Genomic DNA, 20,476 nt, shown 5'->3' on the forward strand with positions numbered 1-20,476 from the left:
CCAGGTGCTAATTACTGTGCACCCTGGTACAGGTTAAGACTTGAGAACTGGCAGAAACCAAAGCATAGGATAATATTGATGCTGCTGAAAGTTCATCTTCAATATTGTGCAACAAGGCTCTGGAACCAATACGCCTCCATGAAACTGGGACCAAGAATCGACCAGGACCATTTTATTGCTTCACTGTCGTACTCAAATGTATAAATATTTTAACATAACATTTTGATTCTTACACACTTTTAATATTCCTCAACATTTTCTGATTCACAGCTAATGCGTCAAATTAACTTGTCTATAGAAAACACAATAAATATTAGAATGTTAATAACATTTCCCAAAAATTGCACCTAAATCTGCTTTACTACAATTCAACAACCGGTGCTGATTGCTATAATTTATTTCAAGGCACAACAGATTACTGTTGAAGACAACTAACAACAGGTGTTCAATAAATCTGACCATGATGGCATCAGAGAGCACTGGAAGACTTGGAGACTGTAGTGTCAACCAGTCACCAAATTCCCACCATCTAATACATGATCCATCAACCCTGGGTCAGCAAATAACGGTTAACTGCATAAAGAAGGAAGAGGTCCGAGTTATGGAATTGTCCAGGGATGTGTTCCACAAGCATGTGTCAAGCTTTCCCGTTGGCATCCCATACGCACTTTTCACCAAGTGCCACCAACATAAACATGGAAGCTCAAAACATTCACTAACCGACGTGGTACTACTAGTTACCGGCATAGAGAAGGGGCTGCTCAGGAACATCCCATTAGAGATGGCACTCCTGTATAGGGTGAGCCATCCTCACCTACTGCAGAGGTCTGCTTGGTTCTGGTGTAGACCAACTCTAGGTGAGGATGACTCTGCAGAGCTACAATAGTCCATCAGTTCGAGACCTCATTGAATTGCATACAGTAGCAATTAGGCTTAGCTTTCTTATACATTCCTAGTTTTACAGCTTTTCCAATCATTGCTTGGTCCACTTTAGCTTGGAGCCAAGCCACCTAACTCAAGAAAGCTTGGTACTCTTGTATACAGTTGGGGTGAACGTATAACCCCATGTTCAACCTTTCAACAATTACTGACGTGGTCTCCCCAATGATGAACCATAACACGTCACTGATCTTCAGCCCACCACTGCTTATCTTTCAGATTATGATGGTGCAGAGATTGGTGTGATCAGCATAGACATCACTTTTGATGACATTCACCTGGCCAATGAATACAACAGAATAGGAGCCAAGTGAACGTTCCTCAGGCACTCGCACATACAGGGGTTGCTCGAAGGTGACTATCCCCATGATCATAACCTGATAGTTCTCCATTCTCGGTCATGTCCTATTTATTCAGTGCATCAGCTATGCCACAAGAAGCCAATCTCCAAACCAAGCTGACATTCTGTACCCCAATCAAATATCAAGGTGCATGCATCTGTGTTGGACGTCAATCAGCCCATTTCTAAACTGGAGACTGACTGTAAAACAAAGCAAACTATTTCCTCTGGAGTGAAATTGGAAACGAGCTGAGCCAGTAATCACGACTGAAATGTTGGGCTCAGCCACTGTGGTTTTCATGAGATTAGTCACAATTAGCAAGAAACACATTGACCTTTAGTTAATCAGGATATGACTCCGATCCTTGTGACTGGTGAGCCCGGTCTGATTCAGTAATATTACCCAATTATATTGGATGCAGTGCCACCATGGTCATTCAATGACCAACAAGGATGTGATTCAAGCCCTTGGCCGGCCTAGCTCACTGATTATGCTTAGACTTCAACAGCTTGCTTTGGGGCCAGCTCTTGGATTTAACATATGGCCATCAACAACTCCACCTTTTCCATGTAGTGTGTGACTCAGTTTTTTCCAAGGCAGGATCTGGATTCAATGTTGGAATGGCAGTCTTGGCAAAACTTCAAAGCAGCAGAAATTAACTATTTTCCTCTGGCAAAATAACAGGAGTATGTTGGCTTGAAAGTATACACTTGTGAAGGAAATACTGTCCATTACATCAAGGAGAACACAACTTCTTTAAGGGGGGATTGAAACGAATCTATTATTAGATTACACTTCCAATTCCTTACCAGCCACAGGGAGCCCTTGATATGAGAATCCTGTCCTATGACTGAGCATTAAAGGGTTTAAGGCAGCTCCGTGATTAATATGAAATAGGAACTCTTACAAATGCTGCCAAAGCTGCATGGATGTATCCTCACCCTAAATAAGTCAACGTACAGTTCATTCAAAACAGGCATCTGCTGTTAAAGTGTAGTCAGGATTGGGTTATTGTAGAAAAGATCCAGAATGGCTGTGTGCAGATGGGACGGTCTGTCCGGGAAAAGGGTCACAGGAATGATGAAGGATCTGACAAGCTGAGGACAGCAGTGTCAGGTGGCTCGAATAGGGGGAAGTCACTGCACTCACACAAGCTCAGATATTTCCTTTGCTCAAACAGGCAACTGCAGTTAAAGCTTCACCTCCGTACAGTCAGTAAGCAGGAGCATTCACTGCGCTCCAGTCCTTGTAACCTCAACTCACCGTTGAGAGGATGTCGAAGAGTCTTCCATTTGATTGTGAGGCCTTTACGACTCACTTACCTGTCCCGTTTGTGGCATCCGGCCCTTACACGCGCGGCTGTGAGCTCCCCCAGCACCGTACAGTCACAGCGCTATCCTGGGATTCACAGAGGCTGTCTCCCTCCAGGCTTGTGCAGTATGAACAGGGAGGGTTTAATTCAACACTCAGTAGGTGAGCAGCTGGAGCACAGACTGAGCCACAGTGCACAGAAACAGCGAGATGAGAAACTGCAACAGGAGGAAACAAGGGGGACTGAATGGCCTCACGGTATTAAGCATATAAAACATTGCTGCATTTAAATTGCACGTAAAAGTGCAATGAGATAGCCCTACAGCATATGAAGACATGACAGCCTCACAGTGTGCAATGTGTAATGCAACACAGAGGCACAGCCTTGCACCAGACATGACATGCAGCAGAGCAGGGCATGGGGACAGTTAACAAACTGGAACTTATTGAAGGTAAATCCAAATGAACAGAGTGCTTATTTACTGGAGAACAGCAGGCACAATCTGTAGCACAGCCAGAAGAGTATTAGTAAAAACAGGAGAGGGCAGGAAATGAAGCAACACTGCAGGAAGCTACAGGATGAGGCTTCCAGGACAGTCCAAGCACTGCATTCCAGGCTCCTCATTCCCAACAGACAAGGACCAGCACAGTGCACGAGGAGCCTGGAATTCCCGGTCCAGCACAGTGCACGAGGAGCCTGGAATTCCCGGACCAGCACAGTGCACGAGGAGCCTGGAATTCCCGGACCAGCACAGTGCACGAGGAGCCTGGAATTCCCGGACCAGCACAGTGCACGAGGAGCCTGGAATTCCCGGACCAGCACAGTGAATGAGAAGCCTGGAATTCCAGGACCAGCACAGTGCACGAGGAGCCTGGAATTCCAGGACCAGCACAGTGAATGAGGAGCCTGGAATTCCAGGACCAGCACAGTGCACGAGGAGCCTGGAATTCCAGGACCAGCACAGTGCACGAGGAGCCTGGAATTCGAGGACCAGCACAGTGCACGAGGAGCCTGGAATTCGAGGACCAGCACAGTGAATGAGGAGCCTGGAATTCCAGGACCAGCACATTGCACGAGGAGCCTGGAATTCCCGGACCAGCACAGTGAATGAGGAGCCTGGAATTCCAGGACCAGCACAGTGAACGAGGAGCCTGGAATTCCAGGACCAGCACATTGCACGAGGAGCCTGGAATTCCCGGACCAGCACAGTGAATGAGGAGCCTGGAATTCCCGGACCAGCACAGTGAATGAGGAACCTGGAATTCCCGGACCAGCACAGTGCACGAGGAGCCTGGAATTCCAGGACCAGCACAGTGAATGAGAAGCCTGGAATTCCAGGACCAGCACAGTGAATGAGAAGCCTGGAATTCCAGGACCAGCACAGTGAATGAGAAGCCTGGAATTCCAGGACCAGCACAGTGGGAAAGTGAGAAGCCTGGAATTCCAGGACCAGCACAGTGGGAAAGTGAGAAGCCTGGAATTCCAGGACCAGCACAGTGGGGAAAGTGAGAAGCCTGGAATTCCAGGACCAGCACAGTGGGGAAAGTGAGAAGCCTGGAATTCCAGGACCAGCACAGTGGGGAAAGTGAGAAGCCTGGAATTCCAGGACCAGCACAGTGGGGAAAGTGAGAAGCCTGGAATTCCCGGACCAGCACAGTGGGGAAAGTGAGAAGCCTGGAATTCCCGGACCAGCACAGTGGGGAAAGTGAGAAGCGTGCATTTCAGGGAAAAAAAAGTTACAAAGAACACAAAAGTAGAGAACACTGAGAGGGAGATTTTTGCAATCTACACAAGTTGCCTCCTCCTCTTCACACACAGTATGAATTACAAAGTGGAAAAGACATTCATGAAATCACATTTTAAACACATTGTTTGCACTATTGTGGACCCCACATCCTGTTTTAAACAGAGAGCTTCATGTGTTTTCCTGCAATCCTTCTGTTCTATTAAAATGCCTGTTGTTGTTCTTGGAGTTATTGTCTCCCTCTCGCCCACCCCCCTCTGGGGGTAACCAATAACTGTTTAACAATATGTGAAAGAGTTCTAGTGCAGGGTACAGCAGTGTAGTGGTTATGTTAATGGATTAGTAATCCAGAGAATGTGAGTTCCAATCTCACCATGGCAGTTTGAGAATTTGAATTCGGTATAAAAAAAAAATCTGGTCTCAGTAAAAGTGACCATGAAGCTGTCTGATTGTCATAAAAACACAACTGGTTCACTGATGAAACCTGCCGTCCTTACCCGGTCTGGGCCTACATGTGACTCCAGTCCCACACCAACATGGTTGACTCTTAACTGCCCTCTGAAGTGGCCTTGCAAGTTACTCAATTGTTCAAGGAGAAGGCTCACCACCATCTTCTTAGGCCAACTGGGGATAAATGCAACCTTGCCAGGGATGCCCAAGTCTTGAGAATTTTTTTTAAAGAAAATAAAACTTAGTGTTTAGCAATCCATCAAAACAGATTAGTAATCTAAAGTGTGTTAAGACTGGGATCTGGATAAGTTGGGATGGTGGATTTATGAGTGGACCAATGCAAGGTAATGAGACTTGGGAAGGAAATAAACAGGGAGAATATAAACTGAGCAGCTTTAGGCTACATGGCACAATGTAGAGAATGATCTGAGGTATCGATAGGCAGCTCACCAAAACCAACAATGGCAAGGAAAACTAACCGGAACTTGGGTTAGAGTGCAAATTCCAGGAGGTGATAAGTGTCTGGATGGATGTTTTTTTCTACATTAAGGTGCTATATAATGCAAGTTATTGTCGTACAAGGCACTGGTACAGCCATACCTGGAGTACTGGGTACAATTCTGGTCACCGTATTACAGCGAGGATACCCAGCCATTAGAGTGAGTGCAGTAAAGGACAACCAAAGTGATACCCGGCTTAAGGCATCGGAGCTATGAAGAGATTGAAGAGCCTGGGATTGTTTACTTTGGAGAAGGTTCTAGGATGGGGTGGGGTGGAGGGGAGAATATTAGTTAAGGAAAGAGTTAAGTTAAACCCCAATACACGTTCAAGATCACCACAAACTCTAGAACCAGGGGACACGGTCTCAAACGTAGGAGACGGAAGGTGCACAAACAGTTTAAGTTTAACACCTTCACGCAGAGGGTGGTGAATGGGATATCCGGGGAGAAGGAGAGAGAGTGGAATTGGGTAGATATTTGAGGGAGTGGACGATTTGCAGGTTTTAGTTATTGAGTCTGGCTGGACGGACTGCAGCATCCCCATGTTCTAATGATCATTGCAATGAAATAACGACCAAGGCCAGAAATATACTTTGGAAGAGCAAACTTTGGGCTGCAGAAGAGGACAATAAACGGAGATTATATTGAGGTAGCAATAGAAAGTGAAGCAGAAATTAAGGAAGGTTTTTTTTTCTTAAAGGTCACTTTAACTATATCCCTTTGAGGAAACTAGCAAGACCAAGACAGCCATGGCTGAACATACAGGTGAAATATAACTTAAAAGGCTAACAAATATTTTAACAGATATAAAGAGAATGGTAGTCAGGAGTGGAAAAGATAGAAAGAATGAATTTGCATTTATATAGCACCTTTCCAGCCCTCTGGATGTCTCAAAGCACTTTAAAGCCAATGAATTACTCTATGTCTAACGTAGGAAATACAGCAGCCAATTTGCTCACAGCAAGGTCCCACAAACAGTAACGAGATAAATGATCAATCAATCTGCTTTCTGTGATGTTGTTTGAGGGATAAATATTGGCCAGGACAACGTGGAGAACTCTCCTGCTCTTCTTCAAAATAGTGACATGGGATCTTTTACACTCACCTGAGAGGGCAGGTGGGGCCTCGGTTTAACATCTCATCTGAAAGACGGCACCTCTGACAGTGCAGCACTCCCTCAGTACTACACAGAAGTGGATTATGTCACTAAGAGTGAGGAGAGGGGTTAGGAAAACACTTCTTCATGCACAGCTGTTGGAACGTGCAATGCTTTGCCGCAGGAAGTCCTTTAGGTGGAGATCACTGCATCTTTTAGGGGAACAGTAGATAAATGTGTGAAGCAGAGGAAGCTACAAGGCTTTAGGGAGAGAGCAGAACGGTAAGATTAGTTTTGGATTGGTCTAGCACAGGCTGGCCTCCTACTGTGCAATAAAAACTTTTATGGATTAGATTCCCACAGTAAGGAAAGATGAAGATAATCTAATACTTACGGAATGAAGCACTGTGGCTCTCTGGGACAATGGGAACTTCACTTCAGAAAATGAAATGTTCAGGACCGAGTGATAGGTTAATGTTGGACCTCTATCCTGGAGCTAGGCAGGGTAATCTTGGGGAGGGAGAATTTCCTCCCCTAATTTCTTCAGAGTTTGACGAGCTTATTCCCCTCCCTTGGGACATTAAATAAGTTGGGTAGAGTCCACAACAGTGCAAATCATGCATGGCCCATTGTAACTGGATGGTTCAAATGGACTTTTCCCAGTGGATTGACAAAATGGTAAGGCATCACATGCTAAACCTGCATGCTAGTTATAAAATGGAAATTCACCAGTTAGCACAAATCACATCTTTCGAGTTGCAGAATCCCTGATTGTAAAGCAAGTCAGGTTTGAATTTCGCTGCGATATGCAGGTTTAACATTAAAACTCTTACACACACAGCATTAGGGCCACACTGTATAGTGCAAAACAAGCTCATTTAAAAAATGGCACTGGTTTCTCTGAAGGGCTGCGCTCAGCAAGGTCGAGCGCTGGAACCCAGTTGGCTCTGGTGTCTTCTAATAGGAAAGAGAACGAGTCCTTGTTGTGTACAGGGTAGAATGAAGTCCTTTTCTCCCACTCCAGCTCGGCCTATGTTTACACTAGGTATATCCTTTAAACCAAAAAAAGTCTTCAGTGGTACAGACAGTCGCACGGGGGGAACCTGGGAACGAGAACAGGGTTTAATAGTCAGCTCGGTTTCAACATAAGGGATTGGGAAGAGTCTCAATACAGGAAATTGGAATATGGATTGTGTATGGACAGCACTGAGAGGGTTAATTTTTACTCAAAGTCCCTCACAGAACATCCACGATATATAAAATTTGTTTCCTTGTATACAATAGACAGAAGCAGGAATCAAACAGCGAGAACCCAAGAATCATGGAACGAGAAAACTGCTAATCAAACCTATTCTGTCCACAGACCTTGACAATGGACTCGATCCCACCCATTTAATCTCACCACAGACACTCCAGGACGCCCAAAGGTAAATCCAGCAACTAATCTACTTAGCTTTACAACCAGTCTGACACTTTAAGAAATTACTGCATTCAATTCTGGGCAACGCACCTCAGGAGGGATATATTGGCCTTGGAGGGGGTGCAGCACAGATTCACCAGAATGATACCGGGGATAAAAGGGTTTAATTATGAGGCAGGTTGGATAGACTCGGTTTGTATTCCCTTGAGTAGAGAAGGTTGTGGTGTTTAAAATGATAAAGGGAATCGATAGGGTAGATAGAGAGAAACCATTTCCTCTATTGGGAGAGTCCAGAACAAGGGGGCATAACCTTAAAATTAGAGCTCGGCCGTTTAGGAGTGAAATCAGGAAGCACTTCTTCACACAAAGAGTAGTAGAAATCTGGAACTCTCTCCCCCAAAAGGCTGCGGATACTGGAGGTCATTTGGAGCTTTCAAAACTGAGATCGTTAAGATTTTTGTTAGGCGAGGGTATGGAAGAATATGGAGCAAAGGCGGATAAATGGGGTTGAGGTGCAGATCAGCCATGATCTGATTGAATGGCGGAGCAGGGTCTGAATGGCCACCTCCTGTTGCTATGTAACAGGGTCGAGGGGCTGAATGGCCACCTCCTGTTGCTATGTAACAGGGTCGAGGGGCTGAATGGCCTCCTCCCGTTGCTATGTAACAGGGTCGAGGGGCTGAATGGCCTCCTCCTGTTGCTATGAGCAGCCCGTGTTACTGAACAGGTGACTGGGAGGACATGGAATACTCACTCCAGATACCCACACGTACCTTTTCCCCCTCGCTACCAACTCCAATAAACCGAAACAGCTAAAATCACAGAACAGACAATGGTCCCGGCTGCACCAGCTGCGATATGCCAAGGCGATCCTGGAACTGGGGGGAGGGGGGTAGAAAAGAGAGTGAGAAAACAAAAGCATTCTTATGTTAATTTGCCATTAAACACAGAAGTTCTTGTGCAGCCGTGGGCAGTGCAGCGGTTAAATCGTTAGTGACCAATAGGTATTCAAATCAATACAAAGTCATTCCCGCCGTGACCAAGACTCCGTTTCCATGCTGGTTGGGATGAGGTACTTCAGTCTGTGGCCTGGTCACCAGGGGGCACTCCTGGCCGTAGCAGAGAGCCTCACCAGACATGGTCAAATCTCACCTCGGTACAAGTGTCCCCGGGGCTGATCGGCAAGCCTGATTAGCGGGCGGAGGGAGTGACAAGAGAATTGGCGCTTTTCATCGCTCGGATCCAAACTGTGCCCCAGAAGTGTCTGCCCACTAACAGCCACACTAAAAAAAAATGAGTTTAAAACGCTGAACATCTTCTTCAATCCAAGCGGTTTTTTGGAGTGAACATTCCTCTTTCTGGAAAGAGGCGCAGTCTTTGAACAAAGAAAAGTATTTGGCACGTACAGACGACAGGCTGCCAAACGCAACAGGATGTAAACAGTGTACAAAAAATGTCACTGCGTCATTTACAAGCTGCCTCATTGCAACAAAGATGATTTATTTATTTATTTTTAAGACACACCCACAGCCCCCCGGGCTGAATTCCCACTGGGATTTTCCCACGGTGCAGCTGTAACCTTGGCGGACACTCCCCTCTACGCACAGTGAGCTGAGAATTCATCCCCCTCCCACTCCCCGCTTACAGGCAGCATCTCAAAACTGTCATTCTCTCGACCTCACTCAACCTCTACCTCTTCGAACAAGCTACAGCTTTTATTATTTTAATTTATCGATTAATTTATATTATTTTCATTATTCATTTATTTTTATATTATTTTAAAGCTTCATCCAAAACTCTGCTGCCCGTATCCTAACTCGCACCGAGTCCCATCTTGCGGGTCCCCTAGCAGAGATATTTGAATCATCGACAGCTACAGGTGAGGTGCCTGAAGAATGGAGGGTAGCAAATGTTATGCCTTTGTTTAAGAAGGGCGGCAGGGAAAAGCCTGGGAACTACAGACCGGTGAGCCTGATATCTGTAGTGGGTAAGTTGTTAGAGGGTATTCTGAGAGACAGGATCTACCGGCATTTGGAGAGGCAGGGACTGATTAGGAACAGTCAGCATGGTTTTGTGAGAGGAAAATCATGTCTCACGAATTTGATTGAGTTTTTTGAAGGGGTAACCAAGAAGATAGATGAGGGCTGTGCAGTAGACGTGGTTTACATGGACTTCAGCAAAGCCTTTGACAAGGTACTGCATGGTAGGTTGTTACATAAGGTTAAATCTCATGGGATCCAAGGTGAGGTAGCCAATTGGATACAAAATTGGCTTGACGACAGAAGACAGAGGGTGGTTGTAGAGGGTTGTTTTTCAAACTGGAGGCCTGTGTCCAGCGGTGTGCCTCAGGGATCGGTGCTGGGTCCGCTGTTATTTGTTATTTATATTAATGATTTGGATGAGAATTTAGGAGGCATGGTTAGTAAGTTTGCAGATGACACCAAGATTGGTGGCATTGTGGACAGTGAAGAAGGTTATCTAGGATTGCAACGGGATCTTGATAAATTGGGCCAGTGGGCCGATGAATGGCAGATGGAGTTTAATTTAGATAAATGTGAGGTGATGCATTTTGGGAGATCCAATTGGGCCAGGACCTACTCCCTTAATGGTAGGGCGTTGGGGAGAGTTATAGAACAAAGAGATCTAGGAGTACAGGTTCATAGCTCCTTGAAAGTGGAGTCACAGGTGGATAGGGTGGTGAAGAAGGCATTCGGCATGCTTGGTTTCATTGGTCAGAACATTGAATACAGGAGTTGGGATGTCTTGTTGAAGTTGTACATGACATTAGTTAGGCCACACTTGGAATACTGTGTACAGTTCTGGTCACTCTATTATAGAAAGGATATTATTAAACTAGAAAGAGTGCAGAAAAGATTTACTAGGATGCTACCGGGACTTGATGGTTTGACTTACAGGGAGAGGTTAGACAGACTGGGACTTTTTTCCCTGGAGAGTAGGAGGTTAAGGGGTGATCTTATAGAAGTCTATAAAATAATGAGGGGCATAGATAAGGTCGATAGTCAAAATCTTTTCCCAAAGGTCGGGGAGTCTATAACGAGGGGACATAGATTTAAGGTGAGAGGGGAGAGATACAAAAGGGTCCAGAGGGGCAATTTTTTCACTCAAAGGGTGGTGAGTGTCTGGAACGAGCTGCCAGAGGCTGTAGTAGAGGCGGGTACAATTTTGTCTTTTAAAAAGCATTTGGACAGTTACATGGGTAAGATGGGTACAGAGGGATATGGGCCGAGTGCAGGCAATTGGGACTAGCTTAGTGGTATAAACTGGGCGACATGGACATGTTGGGCCGAAGGGCCTGTTTCCATGTTGTAACTTCTATGATTCTATGATTCTATGATCACCCCTGTGCTCGCTGACCTACATTGGTTCCTGGTCCGGGAACGCCTCAATTTAAAAATTCTCATCCACGTTTTCAAATCCCTCCATGGCCTCGCCTCTCCCTATCTCTGTAACCTCCTCCAGCCCTACAACCCTCCGAGATCCTGCTCTCCTCCGACTCTGACCTCTTGTGCATCTTCCACTTCCTTCACTCCACCATTGGCGGCCTTGCCTTCAGCTGCTAAGGCTCTAAGCTCTCCCCCCTGTTCTCCCTCTGACCCCCATCCCCTTCCCCCCTGCACCCTCCCCCGTTTCCCCTCTGCACGCCCCCCCCACTTCCCCCTCTGCTTGGATCTTCTCCAAAACAGTAAAGTTGGGATTGGTGGGATTCAGTCAGAGATTACAGGAAAAAAGATACACGTTCCAACAATGCCCCCTCCCCCCTGCAAAAAAAACACACTCCTTACTGTCATCTATGCCCAGTGACTACACTGTAGGAAAAGGAGGCCATTCAGCCCGTTGAGCCTGCTCTGCCATTCAAATAGATCATGTTTGATCTGTATCGTTACTCCATACCCCTCGATACCCTTTGTCCTTCTCACATCTAAAGTGGATGATCTCACACTTCCCCACATTGAACTCCATCTGCCATAGTTTTGCCCACTCACTGAATTTGTTTATGTCCCTTTGCAACTTCTTGCTCCCATCTATACAACTTACTGTGCCTCCGAACTTAGTGTCATCAGCAAACTTAGTCATACAACTCTCCATTCCTTCTGGGCTTTTGTACCTTGAACCATTAGCAGGAGGCTCTTCCAACACCCTAGGGATCATAACATGTGAATCAACAACAGTCACCAGACTCTGCTTTGATGCAACCTTCACTAAAAGGGATTACAGTCGCTGAAGGAAACTGCACAGAAGGCAGACACGACCTAAACCAACAAGTTATATCATTTCAGACGCAGTTAATGTTGGACTTTGTTTCCATACTCACTCAGAACAACAAAGACAAATGAAACTGCTTCATTCAAGTATCGGTCCATCACAGTGCAGGTGTAATTGCTGATAGGTCCATGGTCCAGCCCGAGAGTGCTCCTCACTCCAACAATCCCGTCCGTACCGTTGGTTTGCTCCGTGTGTGCATATTCCGTCAGGTTCACACCCAGCCCGTTTTCCCAGGTCACGGTCGGTTCTGGGTACCATCCGAATGACTCGCAGACCAGCACCGGGAGGCCCTGCTCCGTGACGTGTGAGTGGATAACTGGCTGCTCTCCGACAGCTGCAAGGGAAGAATGAACATCTGTAACTGAGCCAGCATCAACCGAGAAACCCCCCACCTCCAGCGACCCCTTTAACACGGGCCCCGCCCACCCCTTCCACACGGGCCCCGCCCCCCCTTCGACACGGGCCCCGCCCACCCCGCCACCCCTTTAACATGGGGAAGGTAAAGTTCAGTACTGGTTAAGTACAGACCAGGTAAAGTTCAGTACTGGTTAATGCTGCTGGTTATTGGACTGATAACGAGTTTCCAGGAACCACAAGAGTTTATCGATCACAATAGGAAGGACAGGTTATGTGCTGGACTCTACCTCTTACTCCTAATACAACCGTGGTCTCGTTACTTTGTGATCGGCTGGTGACACAGAGTCTGTAGATTCCCGAATCAGACAGAGTCACGTTCCTCAGTCTCAGGGACACGTTCCCTTCAGGGATCTCACTGTCAAAGACCTCGGCTCTGTTTCGGTAGCTGGGACCCTGCTCTCCCAGGCCGCTCTGGCTCGTTGTGTAATTGTAGACTATCCCCATTGTATCCACCTTCGTCCAGCTGAACGTGATGGTGCTGGGTTCACCTTGGGAATCGAAACGGCAATGGACGACCAGATCATCTCCAACCTTCGCTGTGACTTGGCCCTTCGCACATTTCACCTTAATAAGACCTGTAACAAATATTACAGAGTGGATCACCGCATTTACACAAGTCACTTCTCAGTTCTGATCAGCACCCCTGACATTAACAAGTGTGAGGGAGTTGGATTAACATCAGGAGAGGTACAGTCAGTAACACAGGGCGCTGGGGGAGAGGGGTTACTGAGTGACAGTGTGAGGGAGAGGGATTAACATCAGTGGAGATACAGTCAGTAACACAGGGAGCTGGGGGGAGAGGGGTTACTGAGTGACAGTGTGAGGGAGATGGATTAACATCAGTAGAGATACAGTCAGTAACACAGGGCGCTGGGGGGAGAGGGGTTACTGAGTGACAGTGTGAGGGAGAGGGATTAACATCAGTAGAGATACAGTCAGTAACACAGGGCGCTGGGGGGAGAGGGGTTACTGAGAGACAGTGTGAGGGAGCTGGATTAACATCAGTAGAGATACAGTCAGTAACACAGGGCGCTGGGGGAGAGGGGTTACTGAGAGACAGTGTGAGGGAGCTGGATTAACATCAGTAGAGATACAGTCAGTAACACAGGGCGCTGGGGGGAGAGGGGTTACTGAGAGACAGTGTGAGGGAGAGGGATTAACATCAGTAGAGATACAGTCAGTAACACAGGGCGCTGGGGGGAGAGGGGTTACTGAGTGACAGTGTGAGGGAGCTGGATTAACATCAGTAGAGATACAATGTTCTGAACAAAGGTGCAGAGCTACTAAACCCACATATCCCTCTCACACACACACTGCCTGCTCTCCTGCCCACCCTCCAACTCTCTCAAAGTATGCTCATCCTTTACGGGACACAGAGAATTCGATGAGAACCAACAAACTCACACATACGCCAAGAGCATCTCAGTAGGAGTACCAATCTTTCAATTGGGTTTAAAAACATAATCTGCTTGGATGCACATCACTCAAAAATCAGGCGGGCGGGCGGGCGCGCACAGGCGGGCGGGCGGGCGCGCACAGGCGGGCGGGCGGGCGCGCACAGGCGGGCGGGCGCACACGGGCGGGCGGGCGGGCGCACACGGGCGGGCGGGCGGGCGCACACGGGCGGGCGGGCGGGCGCACACGGGCGGGCGGGCGGGCGCACACGGGCGGGCGGGCGCACACGGGCGGGCGGGCGGGCGCACACGGGCGGGCGGGCGGGCGCACACGGGCGGGCGGGCGGGCGCACACGGGCGGGCGGGCGGGCTCACACGGGCGGGCGGGCGGGCTCACACGGGCGGGCGGGCGCACACAGGCGGGCGGGCGGGCGCACACAGGCGGGCGGGCGGGCGCACACAGGCGGGCGGGCGGGCGCACACAGGCGGGCGGGCGCACACAGGCGAGCGGGCGGGCGCACACAGGCGGGCAGCGGGCCCACACAGGCGGGCGGGCGCACACAAGCGGGCGGGCGCACACAGGCGGGCGGGCGGGCCCACACAGGCGGGCGGGCGGGCGCACAAAGGCGGGCAGGCGGGCGGACACAGGCGGGCGGGCGCACACAGGCGGGCGGGCGGGGGGGCGCACACAGGCGGGCGGGCGGGGGGGCGCACACAGGCGGGCGGGCGCACAGAGGGGGGCGGGCGGGCGGGCGCACACAGGCGGGCGGGCGGGCGCACACAGGCGGGCGGGCGGGCGCACACAGGCGGGCGGGCGGGCGCACACAGGCGGGCGGGCGCACACAGGCGGGCGGGCGCACACAGGCAGGCGGGCGCACACAGGCGGGCGGGCGGGTGCACACAGGCGGGCGGGCGCACACAGGCGGGCGGGCGGGCGCACACAGGCGGGCGCACACAGGCGGGCGGGCGGGCGCACACAGGCGGGCGGGCGCACACAGGCGGGCGGGCGCGCACAGGCGGGCGCGCACAGGCGGGCGGGCGGGCGCGCACAGGCGGGCGGGCGCGCACAGGCGGGCGGGCGCACTCAGGCGGGCGGGCGCACTCAGGCGGGCGGGCGGGCGCACTCAGGCGGGCGGGCGCGCTCAGGCGGGCGGGCGCGCACAGGCGGGCGGGCGCGCACAGGCGGGCGGGCGCGCACAGGCGGGCGGGCGGGCGCACACAGGCGGGCGGGCCCACACAGGCGGGCGGGCGGGCCCACACAGGCGGGCGGGCGGGCCCACACAGGCGGGCGGGCGGGCGGGCGCACACAGGCGGGCGGGTGCGCACAGGCGGGCGGGCGCGCACAGGCGGGCGGGCGCGCACAGGCGGGCGGGCGGGCGCGCACAGGCGGGCGGGCGGGCGCGCACAGGCGGGCGGGCGCGCACAGGCGGGCGGGCGGGCGCGCACAGGCGGGCGGGCGGGCGCGCACAGGCGGGCGGGCGGGCGCGCACAGGCGGGCGGGCGCACACAGGCGGGCGGGCTGGCGCACACAGGCGGGCGGGCGGGCGCACACAGGCGGGCGGGCGGGCGCACACAGGCGGGCGGGCGGGCGCACACAGGCGGGCGGGCGGGCGCACACAGGCGGGCGGGCGCACACAGGCGGGCGGGCGGGCGCGCGCACACAGGCGGGCGGGCGGGCGCGCGCACACAGGCGGGCGGGCGGGCGCGCGCACACAGGCGGGCGGGCGCGCACAGGCGGGCGGGCGGGCGCGCGCACACAGGCGGGCGGGCGGGCGCACACAGGCGGGCGGGCGGGCGCGCGCACACAGGCTCTTACCATCAGTAATGCCCCAAGCAGCAGCCAGTAATATGACAAAAGGAGCGATTGGAGCAAGGAGCCGATTCATTCTGCTAAAAGAAGAGATGAAAAGTTATCGAAGAAACAGAAAACCTTTGGCCAGAGTCACCCTGACACCAGCATGTCACTGCCATTCAGGCATTTCTTCTCGGTCTGCCATGGAAATGAGAGAGTACAATTCTCCATTTAATTAACCGGAAAGATCACAAGCAGAAAGCTGTAAGTCATTCAACTTAGAAAAAGGACAAACAAACACTAATGGAAACTAAAAAGGTCCAATTGTCACTAGGTCTGTAATCACATACAAGACAACCCTAACTTAAAATAAATACATTTAAACAGCTCAATTCTGCTCCCCCCATCCCTGTATTCTCCCTGCTCCCTGATTGGTCCCATTCTTTATCACCCTCTTTAAGAAAAATAAAAATAAAAAATGTTTTAACTTGATTTTCTCCCTTATCTAATTTCCTGAAAACACCGTGAAACTTTGCAATTTTTTTTTATTCGTTCATGGGATGTGGGTGTCGCTGGCGAGGCCGGCATTTATTGCCCATCCCTAATTGCCCTTGAGAAGGTGGTGGTGAGCCGCCTTCTTGAACCGCTGCAGTCCGTGTGGTGACGGTTCTCCCACAGTGCTGTTAGGAAGGGAGTTCCAGGATTTTGACCCAGCGACAATGAAGGAACGGCGATATATTTCCAAGTCGGGATGGTGTGTGACTTGGAGGGGAACGTGCAGGTGGTGTTGTTCCCATGCGCCTGCTGCCCTTGTCCTTCTAGGTGGTAGAGGTCGCGGGTTTGGGAGGTGCTGTCGAAGAAGCCTTGGCGAGTTGCTGCAGTGCATCCTGTGGATGGTGCACACTGCAGCCACAGTGCGCCGGTGGTGAAGGGAGTGAATGTTTAGGGTGGTGGATGGGGTGCCAATCAAGCGGGCTGCTTTATCTTGGATGGTGTCGAGCTTCTTGAGTGTTGTTGGAGCTGCACTCATCCAGGCAAGTGGAGAGTATTCCATCACACTCCTGACTTGTGCCTTGTAGATGGTGGAAAGGCTTTGGGGAGTCAGGAGGTGAGTCACTCGCCGCAGAATACCCAGCCTCTGACCTGCTCTTGTAGCCACAGTATTTATATGGCTGGTCCAGTTAAGTTTCTGGTCAATGGTGACCCCCAGGATGTTGATGGTGGGGGATTCGGCGATGGTAATGCCGTTGAATGTCAAGGGGAGGTGGTTCGACTCTCTCTTGTTGGAGATGGTCATTGCCTGGCACTTATCTGGCGCGAATGTTACTTGCCACTTATCAGCCCAAGCCTGGATGTTGTCCAGGTCTTGCTGCATGCAGGCTCGGACTGCTTCATTATCTGAGGGGTTGCGAATGGAACTGAACACTGTGCAGTCATCAGCGAACATCCCCATTTCTGACCTTATGATGGAGGGAAGGTCATTGATGAAGCAGCTGAAGATGGTTGGGCCGAGGACACTGCCCTGAGGAACTCCTGCAGCAATGCCCTGGGGCTGAGATGATTGGCCTCCAACAACCACTACCATCTTCCTTTGTGCTAGGTATGACTCCAGGCACTGGAGAGTTTTCCCCCTGATTCCCATTGACTTCAATTTTACTCGGGCTCCTTGGTGCCACACTCGGTCAAATGCTGCCTTGATGTCAAGGGCAGTCACTCTCACCTCACCTCTGGAATTCAGCTCTTTTGTCCATGTTTGGACCAAGGCTGTAATGAGGTCTGGAGCCGAGTGGTCCTGGCGGAACCCAAACTGAGCATCGGTGAGCAGGTTATTGGTGAGTAAGTGCCGCTTGATAGCACTGTCGACGACACCTTCCATCACTTTGCTGATGATTGAGAGTAGATTGATGGGGCGGTAATTGGCCGGATTGGATTTGTCCTGCTTTTTGTGGACAGGACATACCTGGGCAATTTTCCACATTGTCGGGTGGATGCCAGTGTTGTAGCTGTACTGGAACAGCTTGGCTAGAGGCGCAGCTAGTTCTGGAGCACAAGTCTTCAGCACTACAGCTGGGATGTTGTCAGGGCCCATAGCCTTTGCTGTATCCAGTGCACTCAGCCGTTTCTTGATATCACGTGGAGTGAATCGAATTGGCCGAAGACTGGCTTCCGTGATGGTGGGGATATCGGGAGGAGGCTGAGATGGATTATCCGCTTGGCACTTCTGGCTGAAGATGGTTGCAAACGCTTCAGCCTTGTCTTTTGCACTCACGTGCTGGACTCCGCCATCATTGAGGATGGGGATGTTTGCAGAGCCTCCTCCTCCCGTTAGTTGTTTAATTGTCCACCACCATTCACGACTGGATGTGGCAGGACTGCAGAGCTTTGATCTGATCCGTTGGTTGTGGAATCGCTTAGCTCTGTCTATAGCATGTTGCTTCCGCTGTTTAGCGTGCATGTCGTCCTGAGTTGTAGCTTCACCAGGTTGGCACCTCATTTTTAGGTACGCCTGGTGCTGCTCCTGGCATGCTCTTCTACACTCCTCATTGAACCAGGGTTGATCCCCTGGCTTGTTGGTAATGGTAGAGTGAGGAATATGCCAGGCCATGAGGTTACAGATTGTGCTGGAATACAATTCTGCTGCTGCTGATGGCCCACAGCGCCTCATGGATGCCCAGTTTTGAGCTGCTAGATCTGTTCTGAATCTATCCCATTTCGCACGGTGGTAGTGCCACACAACACGTTGGATGGTGTCCTCAGTGCGAAGACGGGATTTCATCTCCACGAGGACTGTGCGGTGGTCACTCCTACCAATACTGTCATGGACAGATGCATTTGCGACAGGTAGATTGGTGAGGACGAGGTCAAGTAAGTTTTTCCCTCGTGTTGGTTTGCTCACCACCTGCCGCAGGCCCAGTCTAGCAGCTATGTCCTTCAGGACTCGGCCAGCTCGGTCAGTAGTGGTGCTACCGAGCCACTCTTGGTGATGGACATTGAAGTCCCCCACCCAGAGTACATTTTGTGCCCTTGCTACCCTCAGTGCTTCCTCCAAGTGGTGTTCAACATGGAGGAGGACTGATTCATCAGCTGAGGGAGGACGGTAGGTGGTAATCAGCAGGAGGTTTCCTTGCCCATGTTTGACCTGATGCCATGAGATTTCATGGGGTCCAGAGTCAATGTTGAGGACTCCCAGGGCCACTCCCTCCTTGACTGTATATCACTGTACCGCCACCTCTGGTGGGTCTGTCCTGCCGGGACGTTGGCTGAAAGGTATGATTCTGTGAGTATGGCTATGCCAGGCTGTTGCTTGACTAGTCAGTGGGACAGCTCTCCCAATTTTGGCACAAGTCCCCAGATGTTAGTAAGGAGGACCTTGCAGGGTCGACTGGGCTTGGTGTTTTGCCATTGTCGTGTCCGGTGCCTAGTGGTCCGATGCCGGGTGGTCCGTCCGGTTTTATTCTTATTATGACTTTTCGTAGCGAGATTTTACAACTGAGTGGCTTGCTTGGCCATTTCAGAGGGCAATTAAGAATCAACCACATTGCTGTGGGTCTGGAGTCACATATAGGCCAGACCGGGTAAGGGCAGCAGGCATTAGTGAACCAGATGGGTTTTTACGACAATCCGGTAATTTCATGGCCATCATTACTGATACTAGTATTTTAATTCCAGATTTTTTAATTTAATTAATTGAATTTAAATTCGCCAGCTGCCGTGGCGGGATTTGAACTCATGACTCTGGATTTTAGTCCAGGCCTCTGGATTACTAGCCCAGTAACATAACCACTATGCTACCGTACCCGGTCTGATAACATCCCCTGATAGATAGTAATCCAGAGAACCCGAGTTCAAATTCTACCAATTACAGTTTAGAGAATTGGAACTCAGTCTAAAAGAAAAGCTGAAAAGGTAGAATTAGTAAAAGTGACCGTGGAGCTGTTGGATTTTTGTAAAAACCCAACTGGTTCACTGGTGTCCTTTAGGGAAGGAAACCATAAGACCATGAGAGATAGTGGAGCAGGATTGGCCACTTGGCCCTTCGAGCCTGCTCCGCCATTTAATGAGATCATGGCCAATCTGATTTTTACCTCAACTCCACTTTCCCGCCTTTTCCCCACATCCTTTGACTGAACCTGCCGTCCTTACCCGGTCTGGACCTATAGGTGACTCCAGTCCCCACACCAACATGGTCGACTTTTAACTGCCCTCTGAAATGGCCCAGCGAGCCACTCAGTCGTATCAAACCGATACCAGCGATTCAGGAAGAAGGCGGCCCACCACCACCTTCTCAGGGCAACTAGGGATGGGCAATAAACGTCAGCCTCGCCAGCAACGCCCGCATCCCGACAATGAATAAATCAAGTGGGGTCTCTCAACCTACTCACAGACCAGTGTTGAGAAGAGAGTCCCAATGACAAACAGGACCCATCTCTACCCACAGTGTATAGGATGTTTGAAATAGTTAGCATAGTTTTCAAAAGCAGAAGGTCATGCCTCTTCGCAGCAGTAACCAAGTTAAGCACACAAGTGCTATTTCTGTGGATATAAACAGCTTGTATTTTCAGAAGGCATTTGATAAGAGGGCTGTGTATCACAGTTCGACAGATAAAGCCTCGTGGAACTGATGGTGAGTTAGCGAGTTGAATCAGGAAACAGCGTGCTTGTTTATTACAGATTGGTCATGGGCACAGGCCAGTGACCAGTAGTGGTGATCACAAAAGCAAATCCCACAAAGGTGGCCAGCGGCTGCTCCTCTGCAGGGACACCGCATCTGGCCAAACTGAACTATC

The 20,476-nt window shown here is 50.6% G+C and overlaps 1 protein-coding gene across 1 annotated transcript in view; it reads right to left on the bottom strand.

Annotated features, from left to right (window-relative positions):
• LOC137324288 (tripartite motif-containing protein 16-like) overlaps positions 1-20,476 on the bottom strand; it is a 77,738-nt gene that overhangs the window by 43,321 nt on the left and 13,941 nt on the right. Inside the window, exons 2-4 of the mRNA XM_067988429.1 lie at positions 15,714-15,787; positions 12,731-13,078; positions 12,136-12,420 (exon numbers count right to left, since the gene is read on the bottom strand). Coding sequence (XP_067844530.1) covers positions 12,136-12,420; positions 12,731-13,078; positions 15,714-15,783 — 703 coding nt within the window. The 5' untranslated portion in view covers positions 15,784-15,787. The remainder of the gene's footprint in view (positions 1-12,135; positions 12,421-12,730; positions 13,079-15,713; positions 15,788-20,476) is intronic.

This window comes from Heptranchias perlo, chromosome 8, assembly GCF_035084215.1.
Source record: "Heptranchias perlo isolate sHepPer1 chromosome 8, sHepPer1.hap1, whole genome shotgun sequence".
Classification (NCBI taxonomy): Eukaryota; Metazoa; Chordata; class Chondrichthyes; order Hexanchiformes; family Hexanchidae; genus Heptranchias; species Heptranchias perlo.